The sequence below is a fragment of the Antedon mediterranea genome, chromosome 3 (assembly GCF_964355755.1).
Source record: "Antedon mediterranea chromosome 3, ecAntMedi1.1, whole genome shotgun sequence".
Taxonomy (NCBI): domain Eukaryota; kingdom Metazoa; phylum Echinodermata; class Crinoidea; order Comatulida; family Antedonidae; genus Antedon; species Antedon mediterranea.
Window position 1 is genome coordinate 1,791,650 of NC_092672.1, and position 22,367 is coordinate 1,814,016.

The 22,367-nt window shown below is 33.9% G+C and overlaps 2 protein-coding genes across 2 annotated transcripts; one reads left to right on the forward strand and one right to left on the reverse strand.

The window, feature by feature from the left end:
- Positions 1-3,378: 3,378 nt before the first annotated feature.
- Positions 3,379-7,932, reverse strand: LOC140043481 (uncharacterized). Its single transcript, XM_072087997.1, has 2 exons — positions 7,203-7,932; positions 3,379-7,094 (listed from the first exon to the last, which is right to left on the reverse strand). Exons 1-2 carry the CDS (start codon positions 7,930-7,932, stop codon positions 3,379-3,381), a joined length of 4,446 nt encoding a protein of 1,481 aa, XP_071944098.1.
- A 7,727-nt stretch (positions 7,933-15,659) lies between these two features.
- Positions 15,660-22,310, forward strand: LOC140044483 (bleomycin hydrolase-like). The gene is made up of 10 exons (XM_072089003.1): positions 15,660-15,797; positions 16,199-16,353; positions 16,469-16,618; positions 17,642-17,872; positions 18,459-18,551; positions 19,121-19,276; positions 20,063-20,221; positions 20,626-20,693; positions 21,077-21,291; positions 21,632-22,310. The coding sequence occupies exons 1-10, from the start codon at positions 15,776-15,778 to the stop codon at positions 21,835-21,837; spliced, it is 1,455 nt and encodes a 484-aa protein (XP_071945104.1). The 5' UTR covers positions 15,660-15,775; the 3' UTR covers positions 21,838-22,310.
- Positions 22,311-22,367: the final 57 nt, after the last annotated feature.

A 22,367-nucleotide genomic window follows, 5' to 3' on the forward strand; every position in this document is an offset into this window, starting at 1 on the left:
CTATAAAGCTCTGTCTAAACTATCCAACTAGTTTGACAAAAAATGCGATGTGCCCAAATATGGTAGTGATATGACATCAATATATGGGTATATCACATTTTTTTGTCACATAAAGTTTGATAGTGTAGACAAGGCTTTAAACCATTGTATTGATGGAAAATCTTATAATAACCGAAATTTGAAAAGGTTCAAAATGTAATAGTTATGTGGTCATGTGACCAAGAAGACTTCATTTTATCTTTTCGACCAAACAATACAAAACAGCTGAGTTATCTACAACAATACTAGCATGTCCCGTCACTTCCTTCCTTCAATATGCTTCTTGCAGCATCATGGCCTCATGACTATTCAGCATTCCATTCTTTCCTGTGTTTTGTCCCCTTTGTCTAGCCATAGGAAGGCTAGACCTCTTGGCATTTCAGCTAGGATCTTTTCCAAGATTCTGGCTAATGTGTTGCGAACTTAATTAATTTGTGTTTGTTGATATTGCCCTTTGGGAAAAGTCTGATGAACCTGCTGTACAAATGTGTATGCTACAAAGTTTCTTTTTGTTTTATCAGTTTAAACACTTTATGTTAATTCATTGAGGTCATCCAGAGACATCAGGATGTACTTCCTCTGTATTCCTAACACCGTTTCGGCAGATTCTAGGTCCAGACAAAGACTGACCAATATTCATAGGTTGTGGGTCGTGTCACACAACAATTTGAAATAATTTTATTTTATGTTATGTTGAACATTCTTTGAAGAAAACGAAACAAGAAAAGAAAATTATTAGGTTTTATCCGGGGATCTTCCCTGGTCCCACTGAGCAAAATATAAACTTATTTTTGTATGATTTAATTGTGTTCTTGGTTTCCTGCTTTCAGGTGGAAACATTATTGTAAAACCATGAACATTTGTTTTTTTTAGATAAAAAAAAATATGCACATAAGTTTACTGGTGTCTCTAACACAGGAAATGCATATGTCAACTTCAGGCAACGATGGCCTGATGTTCTCAATCGAATACGGCTAACCAAGCATGAGTTTTCTGCTAAAGCCATATTGTCTAATGAATATTCATATTTTTCATTATTTTTGCATATTTTCACTTGTTGAACTGACCTATAATATCAAATTAATTGTTTATCAAACATTCGAGTTCAGAATGCTGCTGTCATTTTGAACCAGACACCTCACCATGGGGTTGAGTTTGTGGCGGTCAGACTCCAGAAGAAACTGTAATCACCATTTCAAGGAGTGTTCATGAAGCTATGACAAAATAGAGGAAAATGGAACATCTAGTTTGACTTTTCCATTATTTCTTCAATGGCTTGAAATTTAAATTTGTGAATTTTTACTAAATTGCAAAAAAATCCTCATTGTAAGGAGGAGAAACCAATTCCAGTATTTTAAAAAGAGGAGGAGCACCATAGATAATCTCCAAAATGTGTTTTGAATTGTTGAAGTCATTTAAAAGATGATGTGTTTAAAAAACCAAAACCAAAAACATTCAGTTTTGATCGTACGATTAATCGGGAAACCACCTCACGACGTTATAAAATATAACCCATAAACCCATACATATACATAAATCTAAAGGCAAATTATTGAAAAAAAAGGACAAAACCAGTGGCTGGATATCAATGGAGATACAAAATAAAATAAGCAAAAAGCTATATCATAACAATAAAGTAAAACAGCCAGAAAAATTAGATGGTACAATTTTAAGCAATGATGCTAATACGCAGAAATAATCAGTAGGTACGGTAATGTTTCTCTCTTATCAAAAGCAGTGGTGAAAAGTAGCGAAAAGAAGTTGATTATGGAATGTTTTCATAGCGAATAATCATCAGCAAAAGTTGTTTGTTTACCATGGAATAAAGTAAGAATTGAGAAAGTTTCTGCGACTAACCATCGTCTGGAGTTTTGTAAATTTAAAAATGATTCTTGCTATCGAGGAGAAAAAATGTATGAGCTAAAAATAAGTCATTATTTACACTATTATAATTAATAAACTACTAATTAGTAAATGTTCAAGTGTTCTCTTTGGTTGTTTAGGAGATATAGAAAATGGAATTTCTTTTGAACGTTTCATGGTCAATGGTTCTGAATCAGGTCACGTTTAGACTTGATTGTTCTCATTGTTGTCTGAAAACATTCAAATTCTGCTAAGGATTTAGCTACGACAAAGAACAAGGATTTTTAGTAGAAAACTAAAATGGAGAATTTTATCAAGCTTTATTATACAAATTTATGGTTAAAAGTTTTTTTTTTTGTCATTTTCTCTTTTAAATTTATTTAGACACATTTCATATTTAAATAACCTTTATCTAAATAAAGTTTAATTGGTTGTTGAAATGCAAATTTGTTAAAAGTTTATGTTTTTGTACCTTAATAATTTATTTCAGAAATTGGACAATTTTGACAGCCAGACAGAGTAAACTGGACATTTTTTTGCCCAATACATGGATGTGCGCAAGTTCCATTGACATCATGAATTTACTTGAAACTGCTCTTACAGAGGTTTATTAATTTATAGAGGAAATCTAATAACAACCGGGCACTATGACAGGTTGTGCATTGCCGGCTGACTGAACCGATAAACATGAACAGAGCAAGGGCAATCGTCGTAGGCCTTTCACTTTCTGCAGCAAGAAACACATATTTTGTGCATCCCATAATAACATATCCTATTAGGTTAAAACCTATGTGAGTACTGTCACGAACTCCTCTCACGTATGTTTCCGAGCGGTTGAAAATACTTTAGGAACTCCCTTGTGACATAAAAGTATACACACAAAATCCACAAAGTTGTAAAATAACTCAAAAACAAAGCTTTAATTTCAATCAACTTCAACTTTCAACAATCCAGTAAGCACTTTAAACAACAGCTTCACAATGACTTTACAATATAACATCCAACCTCTAATCCAACAACCTTACAATAGTTTACATCCCTTTATATACAAGATGCTCCTATCCTTCTAGATCATTCTTTATACTTCTCATTATTACATGATTACAGTTTCTATTAATAGCACTTCTGGAATGTTCTTGATTGTTCTTATTAATTATACATGGTTTATTAAATCAAAACATCTTATTCTAGAATGTTCATGTAAATACTATGTTACTCTATATGTTAGGGAATGGTAATTTATTACACTCCCCCCTCTTTCTGAGCTCAAAACTCATTCTTGGAGTTTTGAGGGGCAAGTATACACGGACGTGGCAAAATATAACATTTTCGACCTAGAAACCCTGTTTAATATATGAATATAAATTCAAACTACATTACGTGAAAACCAAATTCTCATTACAAACAAAATGTAAGAAACAAGTAACTTATAAACATTAAAACCTATTTTGTCTATTTTATAAAGTAACCCTTGCTTTAAGTTAATGGTTTTCGTGACAATCCGTCAGCATTACCATTAGAAATACCCCTTCTATGTACAACAGTAAAGCAATAAGGTTGTAAATCAAGACTCCATCTAGTTAGTCTTTTGTTTGTCTCTTTCATTTCAACCAACCATTTGAGTGGTTGATGGTCAGTAACTATCTTAAATTTTCTGCCTAGTAGATAATATCGCAGACTTTCGACAGCCCATTTTATAGCTAAACACTCTTTCTCTATAGTTGCATAATTCTGTTCTCTTGGGAACATCTTACGACTAAGATACAATACTGGATGGTCAGTACCATCAGGACCTAGTTGACTAAGTACTGCACCTAACCCTCGATCTGACGCATCTGTTTGCAGTATAAACTCTGCATTAAAATCTGGGTTTCGTAACACAGGGTCTGAACATAACGCCTGTTTTAACTTTACAAGTGCATCTTCGCACTCAGGCGTCCATTTGATTTTATCTGGATGTTTTTTCCCCGTCAGATCAGTTAGAGGTGCTGCAATGTCAGCATAATTAGGAATAAACTTTCGGTAGTATCCTGTCAGGCCAAGAAAAGATTTAACATCCTTCTTAGTTTTAGGTTTTTCCCATTGTACTACCGCTTCTACCTTAGTCTTTTGAGGACGTATCATTCCCTCTCCAACTACATACCCTAAATAATGCACTTTACTATGTGCGAAACTACATTTTGCAGGTTTGACTGTCAGATTAGCTTGCTTGAGGGTCTGAAAAATGTCCCTAAGATGATGGATATGACTTTCCCAGTCTGGACTAAATATTACCAGATCATCCATATAAGCTGCTGCATAAGATTCTTTCTTGCGCAACAGTTGATCCATCATTCTTTGAAACGTTGCAGGAGCCCCATGCAAGCCAAATGGTAAATACTTAAATTGATACAAACCCATTGGTGTTGAAAAAGCTGTATATGGTTTTGACCGTTCAGTTAATGGAACCTGCCAGTAACCTTTACATAAATCTAACTTCGTTATAAATTTAGCAGGACCAACCCTGCCTATTATTTCATCTATTCGAGGCATTGGATATGCATCAAACTTGCTCAAGCTATTCACTTTTTTGTAATTTACGCAAAAGCGAGCTGTACCGTCCGGCTTTGGTACCATGATATAAGGAGAGGACCAGGGACTGTGAGACTCTTCTATTACCCCAAGTTCCAACATAGATTCTATCTCTTCTTTTACTTTGCCTAACTTAGCCTGAGGAATTGGATAAGCTCTTAATCTAACTGGGTGTACCCCTAGGTTCATTCCAATATCATGCTTTATTACAGTAGTTTTCCCTGGCTTGTCCTGTAACACTGAGTCAAATTCAGAAAACACCTCCGCTAAATCTGAAAGCTGAGATTCATCTAATCCTTCACCAGAATCTAAGGTTAAATTGGAACTAGAAATATTTGACCAAGAAATGTCCTTATCCTGACCCTCGTCTTGTCCAGTTACATCATTTATAGCCAGTATAACCTCAATAGTTCTACGATGAAATTGTTTTAAAAGATTTATGTGGTAGACTTTTGACTTTTTCCGTTTATCATTAGTTTCCACCTCATAGTTTACTGGACCTAGTTTCCTTAAAACCTTGTAAGGACCTTGCCATTTTGCCTCTAATGCATCGTTACTAGATGGTAAGAGTAATAGGACTTCATCACCTGGACTAAATTCTCTACAAACAGATTTCTGATCATATTTTTGTTTTTGCCTTGTTTGGGATAGTTCAATGTTTTCCTGGACTAGATCTTTCATTGAAGTTAACCTATCTCTCATTTTAACAACGTGTGAAACCACACTTTGAGGACCTGTCACCGTGCCTGTCCACATTTCTTTCATTATATCAAGTGGACCTCGTACCTTCCAACCATACAATAATTCAAATGGAGAGAACCCAGTTGACTCCTGCGGTACCTCCCTATACGCAAATAATAGGTACGGAAGCAATTTATCCCATTCTCGGGGATCATCCTGAACAAATTTTCTAATCATAGCCTTGAGGGTGCCATTAAATCTTTCCACTAATCCATCGGTTTGTGGATGGTAGGGAGAAGTAGTCAAGCCCTTAATTGAAAGTAACTTATAAATTTGACTCAACAACTTAGAGGTAAAGTTAGAGCCTTGATCGGTTAAAATTTCTGTTGGTACCCCTACCCTGGAAAATAATTTAATCAACTCATCCGCTATCTTTGGAGCTTCAATACTTCTCAGTGGGATAGCCTCCGGATATCGAGTTGCATAATCACATATAACCAAGACATATTTATTTCCTGTCTTACTCCGTGCTAGTGGACCAACAATGTCCATAGCGATTCGGCGGAATGGTTCACTGATTATTGGCATAGGAATCATCGGGGCCTTCAATTTAGTTTTATACTTTGAAGTTTTCTGACAATTTTCACAAGTGTTACAATATTCGGTCACATCCTTTCTAATACCAGGCCAAAAGAATCTCTGCTTTATCCTATCTAATGTCTTTTTCCTACCTAAATGACCTGCCAAAGGAATATCATGTGAGACTTTCAATACACTATTACGGCAAGGGTATGGAACTACTAATTGCTCTATTGGTTCTGTCTGGTGTTTAGTGAAAACCTGCCTAAATAAAATTCCATCCTTACAGACTATCTTTATAGTGTCATCATCCTTCTGTACTAACATCTGTTCTCGAAGTGAAATTAAAGTTCTATCCTTAACCTGATAATCCTTAATTTTATCTCTGCCAATATCTAAAATGTCTAATTCACTATCTTGGCTAGATTGAGCTTCCTTTGTTTTTGCAAACTCTTTCCTAACTTTTCGTTTCTCACTTCTGGTTTTATGAACTTTTTCCTTGGGAGGGTTGTTACTGAGTAGTTGGCCATCTAAATGTCCAAATTCTTCTTGAAAATTAACCACATCATCTAACTGATGTGAAATAACCCCAGAAGCTTTTTCCGACTTTAATTCGTTTTCCTCTCTTAGTTTTTCTTTTCTAGCATGATCTCTAGTGGCAACAAAACTATGCCTATCATGATTCTTATCCCTCTTCCCTAATAAGTCTCCAAATTTAGGAAAGTCCCTACCAAGAATTACATCTCTTGGTAAATCGCTGCAAACGCCAACCAACAAATTATGGTCTTCGTTATTAATCTTAATATTGACGAATGCAGTAGGATAGGCTTGGACATGGTCATGGACGCACCTGCATGTAATTTTAGCTTGCTCCGCGCGATTAATTTTCTTAGCCGCTACTAAATCAGAATGAACAAGTGTCATATCACATCCAGAGTCTATCAAAATTTCACAATCACATCCTTCAACTAGGCCTCTACAAATATAAGGTGTACATGGTTTTGAAACAGTATCTGTCTTTGTCGACAAAAAGCCATCCTTACTTCGACAAAATCGTTCTATGTGGCCTACTTTTTTGCACCGTCTACAAACGAGAGGTTGTCTAGCGTCAGATTGTGATTTATGAAAGTTATCAGGGGGATTATTATTACCCTTACTGTCAACTTCAGGAGTGCCTTTCACTGTTTTCTCCTGGTTGTTTCTATTTTCGTGTTTTCTATTTTGAAACTTTTTCTCAAAATCGATACCTTTTCTAGCTTGAAAATAATTATCTGCTAATTCTGCAGCATTTAATCCGGAATCTGGTTTATGTTCTTTAACCCAAATTTGTACCCCTGTGGGCATAATATCTATTAATTGCTCTAAAATAACAATTTCAGCTAAATCATCTTTGCTTTTATCAGCAGGCCTAGCCCACTTAGTAAATAAATCTTTTAACCTAACATACATTTCTCTATAACTTTCTTCACTTTTCTTTTTAATTGACCTAAACCTTTGCCTATATGTCTCTTCAGTTATGTCATACCTTTGTAATATTGCTTTCTTCACTATGTCGTACTGGTTACTTTCTGTCACTGGTAGTGATGCATAGGCTGCTCTTGCTTTGCCTGTCAAATGAGGTATTAGTTTTACTACCCAGTGTTCTTTTCGCCACTCATAGGTGTTAGCAATTCGTTCAAACGTAGTGAGATAATTTTCAATATCATCACTATCAGAAAGTTTTGCAATCTGAACTTCTTTCAATCTCATCATGTCTTTTAATCGTTTCTCCTCACTGTCCTTTTGCTTATCCATTAACGCCATTACTAACGCTTGCTGTTTCTCCATATCTTCCCTACGTAAACGTTCTTGTCTTTCCATATCTTCTTTGCGTAAACGTTCTTGTTTTTCCATATCTTCTTTGCGTAAACGTTCTTGTTGTTCCATCATCTGCTGCATCATAAGATTCTGTTGTTGCATTTGCTGCTGCATTTGCTGCTGCATTTGCTGCTGCATTTGCTGCTGCATTTGCTGCTGCATCAACAACAAAACATCTTTTGAAGATGAGTCAGCCCCTGTAGGGTTATGTCCACTGGTTGGTCCAGACTCTTCTGCCTGTTGTTCAGGTTGTATTGACTGAACCGATTCTACCTCAGAATCAGATTCATCGCCGCCGCTGTATTCTCTACCGGATCTTGTTGTTGATTGTTTATCAGCCATATTTTAAATCTGGATTAGGGTCTTGTTACTAGTTAATCGTAGTTACCGAGACGTTCACAAGTCTACTGTTCCAAATAAAATAATCTACTGTTCTTTAAACAATGTTTGTGTACTTACGATTAAACAAAACGTAGCACCACGGCTTCCGTAAAATATCACAGTATCGTAAGTACCGCTTCCTCAAAATATCAATAAAGTACACTTGATCCTAAAACAGCCACCAATCTATGGCAAAATACAGTAGATCAAACTGCTACCACAAAATATCACAACAGTAGATAAATACACAGTTAAGTCGAACAGTAGATCGAAATAACCGCTGCCACCAAATTATGTCACGAACTCCTCTCACGTATGTTTCCGAGCGGTTGAAAATACTTTAGGAACTCCCTTGTGACATAAAAGTATACACACAAAATCCACAAAGTTGTAAAATAACTCAAAAACAAAGCTTTAATTTCAATCAACTTCAACTTTCAACAATCCAGTAAGCACTTTAAACAACAGCTTCACAATGACTTTACAATATAACATCCAACCTCTAATCCAACAACCTTACAATAGTTTACATCCCTTTATATACAAGATGCTCCTATCCTTCTAGATCATTCTTTATACTTCTCATTATTACATGATTACAGTTTCTATTAATAGCACTTCTGGAATGTTCTTGATTGTTCTTATTAATTATACATGGTTTATTAAATCAAAACATCTTATTCTAGAATGTTCATGTAAATACTATGTTACTCTATATGTTAGGGAATGGTAATTTATTACAGTACAGTAATTATTATATCATAATAGAAATTTATTATAATACTAAATTTTGGTTAAAACTGGCCCTGTGTTTCTTATTGAATCTCCTTTCCAAGTTTACAAGACGAAATGTACAAGAAATTAACAGTTTTCAAAGATTTTTCGAAGTTAATAGTGTTTGGCGATTCATTCAGCCAATGTTGTATAAATGACATCTGCATCAGAGAGGTGATAGTAACATAGTTTATCTGTATCTTAGTAAACTTTGCAAAACCTTATGAACTGAAACAGATCAAGTGCCCATCCTGATCTCTAACTGGTTTTGTATAGCATCACAATTCCATCTCTTTCTGTACCCAGCAAAGTTCCATTTTGTCAATCTAGAATGCCATCTCTTCTGGAAAAACTTGATAATTTATAATATTAATAATTGACCTAGCTGCAGGCTTCAGTTGGAATACAGAGGATTACACAGTTAATACAGCTTCTTGTTTAGCACTCTAAGAAGTAGGTCAAACTAATTTCCGCTATGATATAACTTTTTTAGTTTTTCCATGACAGTGGTGTGAGTGGTCACAAAACTGAATTTATAACAAGTAAAATTTAGTAGAATAAAGTATTTAATTCAATTATATATTAACATTACCATATGTGTTAATGAACAAATAAATAATAGCAAATAGGCCAAAGATCAATAATAAACATTGCTATTATATTTGATTGACTTACAATCTGAGATACCAATTGTTTCATTTGATTCTTACAATCGATTTACAACTCCCATGAAGGAATTATAGTTATATAGATTGATCTACAAGATTTTTATTGTGATAGCTGAATGATTTATGAGATGACATAATATTCCATAGTCTTAGCAACATTCATGGTATAGTGAACATTATAGACATTTTTTTTCTCTTTTGTGGCGCAAACACCACTTTTATTCACATTCATATTATCTCATGTCATTACATAAAATCATATTATTTAACACATTTATGTTAGACATTTAACAGCCTCTCCTCAATTCCCATTCAAGACATTATGAGTGACATATACATTTGTTCAATATTTGTATTTGTTTAAAATAATATGCTTATTATTTATCTAAAAGTAAGTCTAGAAAGTGTAAATTGTAGCATTCATTATTTGATTTACAATGAAATAATTATAATATTTGTATCCAGGGTTCTTTAAGGTTTCATGGAACTTATGAATATGTTTTAATTACCTGGTAGATACTTTTTTATGGCTATGGAGGCATAGAACACTAATCAGGGATATTAGAATAATATATAGAATAATATATATCTGTCTCACTGTCTGTCCATGATTTTACCTTCACGATAGAGCTGAAAATATGAGTGAGTGGCCAAGCGGTTAAGACAGTGGAACCGTAATTACGTAGCCATAACATCGGCAGGGGTTCGAGGCTCACTCACTCCATGGTTCTGGTGGTAGAACGAGTCTTCTCGGATAAGGACTATAAACCGTAGGTCCAGTGTACACATCTAGCTCGTGTGCACTTTAAAGAACCTAGTACATCTTTCGAGACGAGTAGGGGGTTACCCCGGTGTATTAGTACATCACAGCCACTGATCACCAACTGGGCCCTCTGGGAGACCAGTCTTTGACTGAAGAGGTTACCCAGTATAAATATAAATTTCATTCAATCAATCAATGCATCAAATCAGAGAATTGTTTTCATGTTTATTTCTATAATTACCAAGTAAACCATAATAACTACATTATTCACAATACATTTCAATTAATAATGGATAAACCTACTTGTGTTATATCATGCTAAGCTGCTTTGTTTTCAAGAATACCCTATATAATATTCTAAAAATGACATAAACAACATTGTAACATAATGAATCAAATTACGTAAGCAAATGCACAAATTGTCTCAATAAATCATTTTAATCATTTCACTAAAATATACCAATTTGAACGAATATTTCCATACAAATAAGGATGAATCTAGAAAAAATTAATTAACCTGTAACATAAAATGATATTCAAATTCCATATTTGACTTCTGTGGTTGAAAAAACCCACAAAGTAGACTAAGTATGAATCACCTGTACTATTTCCTACCTACCTTAGTCTGTTAAACTCATCTAGCAAAGAAAGACATGTTACACCTTTGATGAGTCACCCTACTAGGGTTTGTCAAGTTTTCTTTCCTTCCTTTACTAGACTTCCTTTCTCTTTCTTGCCTTTGTTTACACCTTATTTACTACCTTTGTTCTCCCATACTTTACTTCTGTTATTAAAACTAATCATCTCAAACCACATTATTACCTTTTAAGATGTTTTTTCCTTTTTCTTTTTTCTAGTTGAGTACCACTATTGTTAAATTTTAATATTATTCTTTTATCAAGTAAATCTTATGAGAAAATTTGTTTTCTTTTTATTCAATTTACACGTTTTTTTGCGATTATTAGATTGTTTTCTCATTGTGGTCTTCTTTTTTCTATTCTAATTAATTCAGTGTTGTATTTTTATCACCTTGGGTGTGGATTTCCTCTACAGTTTATCGGTTATTTTAAAGTGAAATTTTAAATTGCAGGTGAAAACAGATGAATGTATTTGACTGTTAAAACACTGAGCTAGTTACATTATTCTTTGAATTGAAAATAAATTTTCAAATTAAAATGCAATTAATCAATTTTATTTTCCTTGAATTTAATTTCTGAAAAAAAAATGTGAGAAAGTGTTTTCCTAGTATAGTGTAGGCACATATCAACTATAAAATAATAACGTTTGTTGAATTTCAAAATCAGCAGTAGATCTCCTTTGGGAATACAAATACGGAACCTCTATTCACGGGACAAGTTTATGCTGACAAATGGGGAATCTCTATTTAAGGGACAATTTTAAGATGACATTCAAATGGGAACCTCTCTTCAATGGACAATTTTATGCTGACAAATAGGAAACCTCTATTCAATGGGCAATTTTATGACAAAATAATGGTGAGGAACAAGCTGCTGGTCTTTAAAGTGAAGAACTATCAATCGAACTAGTTTAACAAAAAAAGTGTGATGTGCCCAAATATGGTGGTGATGTGCCCAAATATGGTAGTGATATGACATCATCATGTCCATATATGGGCACCTCACAATTTTTTTCACATAAAGTTTGCTAGTGTAGACAGAGCTTAACATTAGCTCTGTCTTTTTCAGGTTATTTGCTCTATCACAAGCCATTTTAGAACAATAAAGTTCCAAATTGGTAACAATATCTCTATTTGTGGGGAAAAACAACAAAACATTAGAAGCAATAATGTCTTGTGGTTACAAACAGTGTGGTGAGGCATTTATCTGACCTCTGACCCAGCTGTAGGGGGTCTCAGAACAAACCAATGGATGAATAATGACCCCATGTTGAACTCTCGTACATTTGTCCTATCTTGTATGCCAACAATATAATGTTCCACATGAATTCATTTGCTTTGTAAACACAAGTTTTCAAGAAAATGAAATGTCTTCAAGGTTATTGGAGGTCATTAGTATTTTTGTGGTAAAAATGAATTTTCAAGGTTCCACATACATGTGTTCTGTTCGTAACAATGGCTATACTTACACTACAGTCTGGTAAAAGATGGAAGATTTTTCCCAAAAAAGTGCTGTGGACATCCTGACAAGGAGAAAGCTCTTTAACACTATCAAACATTATGTGACAAAAAAATGTGATGTGCCCATGATATGGACATGATGATGTCATATCACTACCATATTTGGGCATATCACTAACATATTTGGGCATATCACTGCCATATTTGGGCATATCACCACCATATTTGAGAACATCACACTTTCTTTTGTAAAACTAGTGTGATAGTGTAGACAAAGCTTTAGTAGCTGTTGGAGGTCTATTGAAAGTTACCAGTGCTGTGTGATCGTAAAAGTGCTGCCAAGGCATATCTTGACAAATTGAGTCATTGAACTCAGAATTACCTAATGTCCAATAATATTTTGCAATGTAATTTCTGGGCTTGAATCCGTATGATTATTAGTCCATAGTTTATGACGGCATACTACTATAGCTGCTGGGGACAAAGACAAAACTACCCAATTAAAAAAAGTTATAAATATACAGTAGATGAACAACAAATTGAAGTCCATACTCCATGTCCCCTTCTCCATTCATTTTAAACTGTAAAACATGTCCATCCCCAAGGATGAGATGAATTTATATCCTTCTAAGTACACATTTAACTTCAAAGAATTTTATCATTCGTATATTTGACATTTCAACATACCTCGTCATTTTTTCAAATGCTAATGTAAAAATATTTACATAAGTTATTAACCTGACATAGCTTTCTGTCTTCTCATATAAAAAGGGAAAATTCTATAAAATGTAGTACAGGAGATGACAAGCAGTATTTCATGGTATTTAGGTTTCCATTCTAACTGACCACAATTTATATTGTTGATTTTAGCAACATGGGTAAAATATTTTTAATAAATAATTTCCTTTTTTGGAATGTGGAGTGGGATTTTTTTTTTAAATCAACCATTCAGTTGACTGAACTGAACTTTTTGCCTTATCTGTTAATTTTACTGAACTTTTATATTTTTCTTTCTATTAAATTCTATATTACTCATTTACATTCATAGAAGAAATTCTAAACTACATGATGATACACTGAAAATTAATCAATTAATTAATCAAATGGTAAATCTATGAGATGAGATAAATTTGCCCAAACCGATATTCAAACTTGGAACCTCCTCTTTGTACTAATACTAGACATATTCATAGGATTTTTTTGGGGAAAAATTAAAAAATACATACTCAGACTGAGATAATAAATGATATCTTTATGCCATTATTATAGTTAATACCTATAAACAAATTATGCATACAAAATGATGCATGCTAAACTAAATCACATAAGTATGGTATAATGAGTACAATGAAATCTACTGACGTACTATACTGATAGGGTTGAGTGTTAACAACGCATTGCTGTAGATAGCTGGATGGAGTAAGCCATTTGTTACATTGTTGTGCTGTTTCCAAGAATTTCCACATGGATGATGATATCCTACCTACTTCATAAGAATTTATGATGTCACAAGTAATTGACCAATCACAGACAAGAGTTGAGGAGAGTCATAGTTTGGTGAAGGTTAATGATAGTTGAAGGGAGAGTAATGTGATGCCATGTACTTTTTTAACTGCAGGTGAATTAATCACCTTAAATAGATATTTTAATCAATTTTATTTCGCTATTTCACTGAATTTTACGCTCATGATTGTAATTTCCTTAATAAACTAATTAATACAATGCACAAACCACAAGAAGTACCGTATTCAATTATTTTAAGAAATTTTGAATGAAATAAAGAAAATAAGAACTGAAAAAATTGACAATGCTGTGGCTATCAGTGGCTGGATCTCAATGGAGATAAAAAGATAAATCAAAACGATAAAGTAAAACAACCAGAAAAATATGCAGAGCTTTCGGGCAACACTAGCTGTTCATCAGTGCAAGTGAATTTGGACAAAATTGAGAATATATAACAGAAAGACAAGAGCTGCCTGAGTAGTCCGGAATAAAAGAAAAAAAAAGACTTATCAATCTATTGAGGTAGGCCTAGACTGAATAATACCGATGAACCTCTGACGATTTCAATGTATAGCACTTATCATTGCACCACACAGAGATCTTTAATCCTTTTTTTAATCCGGCAGATTAAATGTTGAGGTGTCGAGTGAGGGAATAAAATTGTCACTTTCTCATGAGAGTCAACAAACAGAATGACATGGTTTTAATGTCAACTCTGAAGCCTGGAAAATGATCCATGCTTCAACAACAAATGCATCTGATTGGTCAGAATTTTTGCTCTATTCTGATTAAATGTTACTGTACAATCAATGATCAATGCTGTACTCATTAATATTCATAAGTCAATATGACACTTACTGTGTTCATTTGGGAACTATTTTAAGAAATCGCCCTCTTTAAACTCCAGCATTGTCTTGTTTGTTTCTTTGTATTATAACTGTAGTCTAAGTTGAAAAATACTTATTTACAAACAAAACATCTGACCTTCCTGAAGCAAACTACTTTGTACTTAAAGTATAATCTGTTTAGCCTGTAAGTGTTCTCATGAATCTTTTTAGAAGAGTTCAGCTGAGCACACAGATAATGTTAGGTGTTATTTACATAAATGGACAATTATTACTCTTATTAATATTAGTTCATTCAGTTCATCATCATACTACTATAGTACTAGTACATAACAACATGAAAGAAAAGAAAATATATCGTACCTGGGATTTTAACCCATGAAATCACTTGCCCTTGGCAGTGTTTCCATAAAACATTAAACGAAAAGGAAATTCTATAATTAATACTAGTGGGTGCCTAAGTATAATAATAATAATAAAATCTTAAATAATATTAGATGTCACTATTCTGAAAGAATTTGTTTACAGTCACAAGCCTATTGTTTTTTTTTTTGGAGGGGGGGGGGGGGAACCATCTCCTTCTTCTTCCTTTTTAAAAACAAAATTGCATCCAAAGCAGCTGCAGGTGCCTTTGTACGTGAAACAAGTAATTAAAAAAAGTGAAGGACTGTTTGCAGAAAAACAATAAAGAAGTGGTACATCATCAAGGTCAGGTGTATTAATGTAAAAACAATTCTTTTTCTCAGTAGAGAACTTTTATTAGGGCTCGTGTATCCTATTGGACGTAACGCGCACCGTACTAAGTATAATTTTTGATCAATCACGAGCGAGAGTTCTTTGTGCGCGATTGATGTAGGAGCGCGCGCATACGTCGTACGTCCTCTTGTTGCGTTGCGTTTAGCATGTGCTATATATAATTCACAGCGATTTTTGTTGTTGCTTTCTAAAAAAAAGTACTTTATTTATAGGGGGCTCACTTCAGTCAAAGAATATAATATCATAAAACGATGCTTGCTGCAGCAGCAGCAGAGAGAGTGTGTCGTGTACGGAAAAAAAACCCCAAATCATCCAACACAGACAGTATTTTGTTCCGTATTCTGCTGCTAGCTGAATACGTAGTTTACAACGAAAATAAAACCACTCTAAAGGTACCATGAGTGGCCAACAAGATGGAGGTTTGTCTTCACGTAATTAAGGATAAATTTTAACTTCATACACGGTTAAATTGTAGATAAATTAGCCTTATTAGATAGTAGCCAGTGAGTCTAAGAAAAGAGGCTAGGCTACACAGTGAACCGACCTGGTCTCCCTCCATAACTGGCCAAAATGCTGTGTGTGACCAGCTATGCGTAGTATGGTCTAGCTAGGCCTCTAAGCATTCTCTCAAAATTATGGAAAAGTTTCAGTTACCTTCCCATATAGGCTAGGAGGATATAGGCTAGAGATTCTGTATTATTAGGTGAATCTGGTTATCGAAACGAATACATTACAGGCCAGTATTGTTTCTACTAATATTCTATTTTACATTTTTTGCTTTGTCATTCCTATCCTAACATTTTCTTCTTTTCTTTGACAGAAATTACCAATGCAATGATCGATAAGTTTTTGGCAACATTTTTAGCTGAACCTAAAAACAAACTTGCCCAGAATGTTGTCATCAAGTATGATCTTAATGAAGTTTGCATGGACTACAATGAAGCCCAAACAGTTAACCATGCGTATAATTACCGGGTAGGTTTATTTTATAATCTAACCACTTACTGATACCCACAGCATTGTCATTTTTCATTAATTTGCCTTTGGATTTATGTATTTTATTATAGTTATATGGTATTTGTTTTGACAGGTACCAGAAGTAAAGCCAGTGACGAACCAGAAAGCAACCGGCCGATGTTGGATTTTTGCTTGTTTAAATGCAATGAGGATACCTTATATGAAGCAGATCCAGTTGGAGGATTTTGAGTTTAGTCAAACGTACTTGTTCTTCTGGGATAAGGTATGCATAGTCATTAATTAGTTCACTTTGTGTTGCAGTTACAAATATATTTTAACATTCCAAATTCTCTCTCAATGTAGGCCTGAGGGATAGCTGACTCATTTGAGTTACAGCGATGTATTTTTCTTAAGCTGCTCCTGCCCAGCACTTTTTCATTTTTTTAAAAAATATTTATATATGTTTATATTGTATTGATTTTATGCTGGTGGTATAAATAAACAAAACGCACAAGCAAACTATCAATTTGCTAGTAGATTTTTCATGATTGCTAATTAAACATTTCAGTTAAAAATATAATTTAAAATTTAAACCCTTGCTAAATACATTTTTGCATTTACATTTAAAGACCCCTTCCCTGCAATTTTGGACGTTTTTTGGAAAATAATACATATATATCACTTTAAAAACATTAAACCATGTCATTCCTTGTCTTAAATGTACGTTTTATGGTAAATTATGATAAAAAGTGAGAAACAATGCACTACCTAAAGTAGCTCGCGGCGATCGACCTCTCGTGGACGGTCTTAGGCCTAGCCTAGCTAGGCTTAGTTTTGTAGGCCTAGCTGGTAAACATCGGTAACGTACGAACATCGTACGCTACCTATATACCTAGCCTGACGTTGTATAGTTGCTGCATTAATTGTCTTTCTATTTTTGCCAGACTCCGTTGATACAAATTGGGGAAAACCCGGTATTTTCGCTGAAAAGTTAGGAGTCTTCCATTTGTTTTGGCCTCACGATCGATCGAAAAGTGGGCGAATTACAGGTGAAAAACAAAAATATCCATCCGCGCGCAATGCATTTTGGGATTTATAGCGGGCCGCTATAATTATTAGAATCGACTTATTTTTCACATTTATAACCGTTTAAAGACGAAAAAAGTTATCGCAATAGGACCATATAGTATTAGTTTTACATTAAATATAGTTTGTGATCTTAAATTAGATCTAAAAAACGTAGGGAATGGGGCTTTAAAAAGAAATAACTTCCATCATAACAGTTGCTTTTGTACTTTTGAACTAGATTGAAAGAATAAACTACTTTCTGTATTCATACGTGAAAGTGTTCAAGACCGGTGAACCCGCCGACGGCAGACTTGGAAGCTTTCTACTGTCAAACCCAACAGAAGACGGCGGCCAATGGGATATGCTCGTTAACCTCATCAACAAGTATGGTGTGATGCCGAAAAAAATGTTCAAAGATGGTTTCACCGCGGAATCCTCGTCCAAGATGAACAAACTCTTGAAAAATAAGGTGAAATCAATTGATGATGATGTCATCATTACTATATTTGGGCATATCACTACCATATTTGGGCATATCACTACTGTATTTGGGCACATGACATCACACTTTTTTTTTGTCAAACTAATTTGATAATGTAGACAGAGCTTTATGCTAACTCTGTGACACAAAAATGTGATGTTCCCATATATGTACATGATGATGTCATATCACTACCATATTTGGGCACATAAAAACGTTTTTGAAAAACTAGTTTGATAGTGTAAACAGAGCTTTATATTTATCAAATAACCTTAATATAACCGTTATATTATCTGGTTGAATTGCTTGGTTATTCAAGTGAACATGAGAATGACCCCATGATGGAACATTGTTCCTCCTTTTTAGCATATTTTTCTTTTAATTATATAATTTATAACCTGAAAGGTATAACAATTACTCCAAATAATGAGAGGGACGTCATGCTTCCTTATTTTGATCTATGTTTGATCCTCTTTGTTTTTTAATCATAATCCGTGTATCTGTTTGATGCATAATTTATTGTTTAATTCAGTGTCACACTCTGACATGGTAAATGTTTTTTTATCATCTTCAGATTCGTGAATTTGCCAAGAAACTAAATGACATGGTTCAGGAGAAGAAAACCGACAAAGAAATCAATGAGGAAATTGCTAGCATGATGCAAGTGGTAAGAGAGAGTGTACTTTAATTTGTTGTTGATACACTGATCAACTTTGAATTTATTAATTTACATATGATTGATTGAATGATTTATTGGTGATTCAATTATTTATATTAATTCGGCCATTTTGTTCAAAACAAACTTGTATTTACAAAAAATCTATTTGGTGAAAGTTTAACTGTTTATGCATTTTCCAAATATTCGCAGTAAATTTCAGACATGCGAGTCTGTTAGTTTTCCCCAGTTAGTTGTCCCCCAGTTAGTTGTCCCCCAGTTAGTTGTCCCCAGTTTAGTCTATAGCATGCATATTACATTAGTTAGCATTTGTTATGAACATTTTGATTTTCATTCATTGACTGTGTGTCTGGAGTATGTTACAATTGCATTTATTATCCAGTGTTCTCGTGAATTTTGCGCAATGTTTCCCCCATTCCATAGCATACATGGGTATGGCAATCTGGGTATGGCAATCTGGGTATGGCAATCTGGGTGTGTCAATCTGGGTGTGGCAATCTGGGCATTGTTATACACATGCTGAATTTCATTTGTATTATGTATTTCTATTTTATATACAGATACATCGGATATGCTCTATCTGCCTAGGAACACCTCCTGGCACATTCACTTGGGAGTTTTATGACAAGAACAAGGCGTACCAAAAGATAGGACCTATTACACCAAAGGAGTTCTATGAGAAGCATGTCCAGTCCTTGTTTAATGTCAATGATAAGGTAAAGCCAATATTATTGCTAGTGTAAGTGCATATTGTTTTTCTGAAAACAGTGACTGAAATTTTGAAAAAGTATTGGAATGTTGAAAATTCTCATTTTACACTAAATAACAAAAATTCAACAATCTAGATGCTAAGTACTGTATATCCCTTTGTTCATATACTAATTGATATGCTAATTTATATGCTAATTTAGTGTCCAAGGTTATGTATGTGGGTTGCATTTAATTGGTATTAGTATTACCATGGAGAAATAACTTATTTCTCCATGGTATTACAGTTTATTTTTAACTTGGTTTTATTGAACTTCCGTTTTATCAGAATATTATCTGTTTTAATCTTGTCTACCTTTATTTTTTATACTCATATATTTTTATATTGTTAATTTATTATGTGTGCCGCTGTTCAAAAAGCGTTTTCCGAATAAATTATTATTATTATTATTATTTCTTGACTTGGAAACAAATTAATTGTATTGTTTATTAATTTTGGCAAAACACAACACAACAATAGTGAGCCAACGAGTGGAAAAAGACCACACAAGCTTCTGTCAACAATTAGGCGTGGCACTCTAACAGCCCTTCACAAGTTTTTCGCTTTTGTGGGTTTCGCCGATCTTATTTATAATTAATTTATCACAAACTTTGTACATAGAAACGAAAAGAGAAATAAATGTTACAATGATGATGATGAACTAGAAAATAACAAACTTAATTATACATGATTTTCCACAATAATAAGTACAGTATTTAGTTCATTTGAAATGTTTTTAAATTTTGTTTTGCAGCTTTGTTTTGTAAATGACCCAAGGCCATCAAATCCTTACAGCAAGTTGTACACCGTGGATTATCTAGGCAACATGATTGGTGGACGTAAAACACTTTATATTAATCAACCAATCAGCACGATGAAGCAAATGGCTGCCGCTTCTATCAAGGCTGGACAGGTAAATACAACAGTAGTCTAAACTGGCTCAACTTTGACCTGGCTGGTGTGAAATATGATATGAAATCAACAGAATTTTATTGGTCAAAAAAGGAAATTTGTTTCATTGAAAAGCTCAAACAATTATAAATATCAAAAATCATGAATACAAAAATACAAGTGTAGATAAAAAGATCTTTTAAAAATAAGAATAAACATCAAACAAAAAATATAAAAAACACTATATATTATAAACATATCAAATGAATTATAAAAAAAATATATATAGCAGTATATACAAATTTAAAAAATGCAGCGTTACATATAGGTTATAACAAATTAACCAATCAAATTGCAAGGATACTCTTAAGTTTATAATACAACATAAATCCACAATATAAATAAGAAATATCTTTTAAATTCCAGGCGGTGTGGTTTGGATGTGATGTTGATAAACACTATCATGGCAAGTCTGGAGTTTTAAACTTGGACCAGTAAGTTATTGATTAATATTGATTTTAATCAATCAGTAATCTATAAGAGATTTGGTTTTTGCTATTGCATGCATCAACATGAATGGATTGTACTGGCAAATTTGGAACATTTCAACTGGGAAAGGTGTTTGGATGGGGGTGACGCCCCTCCCCTTCTCCTCCTTGATCTTTACCACATTTAAACTACAGATAGGTGTGGTCACGGAAGCCTCCATTCAATTTTGAAGGGAATCTGGACCAGGACGACATTTTTATAATTTTTTTAGCTAATCTCAGGTCGTACATCAAAACTATATCGTTATTACAATTCTTGATCCTTTTTTCTCTTTTTAATCCTGACGTATCTTGCAACTCTCTGATTGCTCATATTATTTATCTTTCAGGCATGATTACGCTTTAGTATTTGATACAACTGTTAAGGGTCTATCAAAGGCAGACAGACTGATATATGGAGAGTCACTGATGACCCATGCTATGGTGTTCACAGCAGTGTCCATTGACGAATCAGAAAGCGCAGACGACGAGAAGACAGAGAATGGAATAAAGACACTGAAATGGAGAGTTGAAAACTCTTGGGGGGAGGAAAGAGGAAGCAAAGGTTACCGTATACGTCGTTACTTTCGCAGTGATTTAATTTTTGCGATCGGGAACCTTTCCACTTTATACTTGACCAAAAAGTTTGTAATCTAAGCTACATTAGGCCTAGGCTAGCTCTCTACTTTAATTTAGATGATGTTTTTAGCCTTTTTCAACATATTTTAATACCTGTTTTTCTTCTAAGCACTGCTCAGGGGCCCCCATGAGCTCCGGTTTAGCCAGTGAGTGATCATAGCCGTTACGCCGCTGGCAATAATGTAACAAATCTAAATAACTCTTTTATTCTATTTGAATTTTCATATCTTAGAATTGTTCATTTAATTTACCTTCATTTATTGCAGGATATCTGATGATGACTGATGAGTGGTTCTCTGAATATGTGTATGAGGTTGTGATAGACAAGGAGTTTGTTCCAGAGGATCTGTTGGCCATCATGAAGCAAACGCCAATAGTGCTGCCTGCCTGGGATCCAATGGGAGCCCTAGCTGGCAGCTCCGCAGCCAATCACACTCAATCAACTCATGTACCACATGCCAAACAGTTTTAATGATAATATCTAATGGTCTAGAGCTGAGACTAATATTTTATATTGTGTGTGTTCCATGCTAGTAATATTGACTTATATCATGGCTTAAAAAAGGTTTTAACTAAATTAAAAGGGGTTTTTACTAAATTAAATATGTATGTTTGGGAATAAATGATTAATTAACTAACTAACTAAATCCTTCCATCTTGAATTATCAGGGAAAATATATTATTGGTTTGTTTATGGATTCCTTTGCAACCCCTCCATATATTGGCACACGTGGCATGCCATACCTAACTCCTACTGATGAATAGTATTGAGATGTTAAAATAGACACATATTGTTGGAGAAAAGAATATGAAGTTGGAATCTACTTAAGAAATATTATTTATTCTAATATAAATATTATTTTTATTCAAACATTTTAAACAAATTTAAGGGGTGGATGAATTTACAAAATAATGATAAACAAAATTAGATGATGAAATAAAATACTATTGTTTTTCAATAATAATATTGAGTGTACAGTTTTGCCTTTTTTTATACAAAAT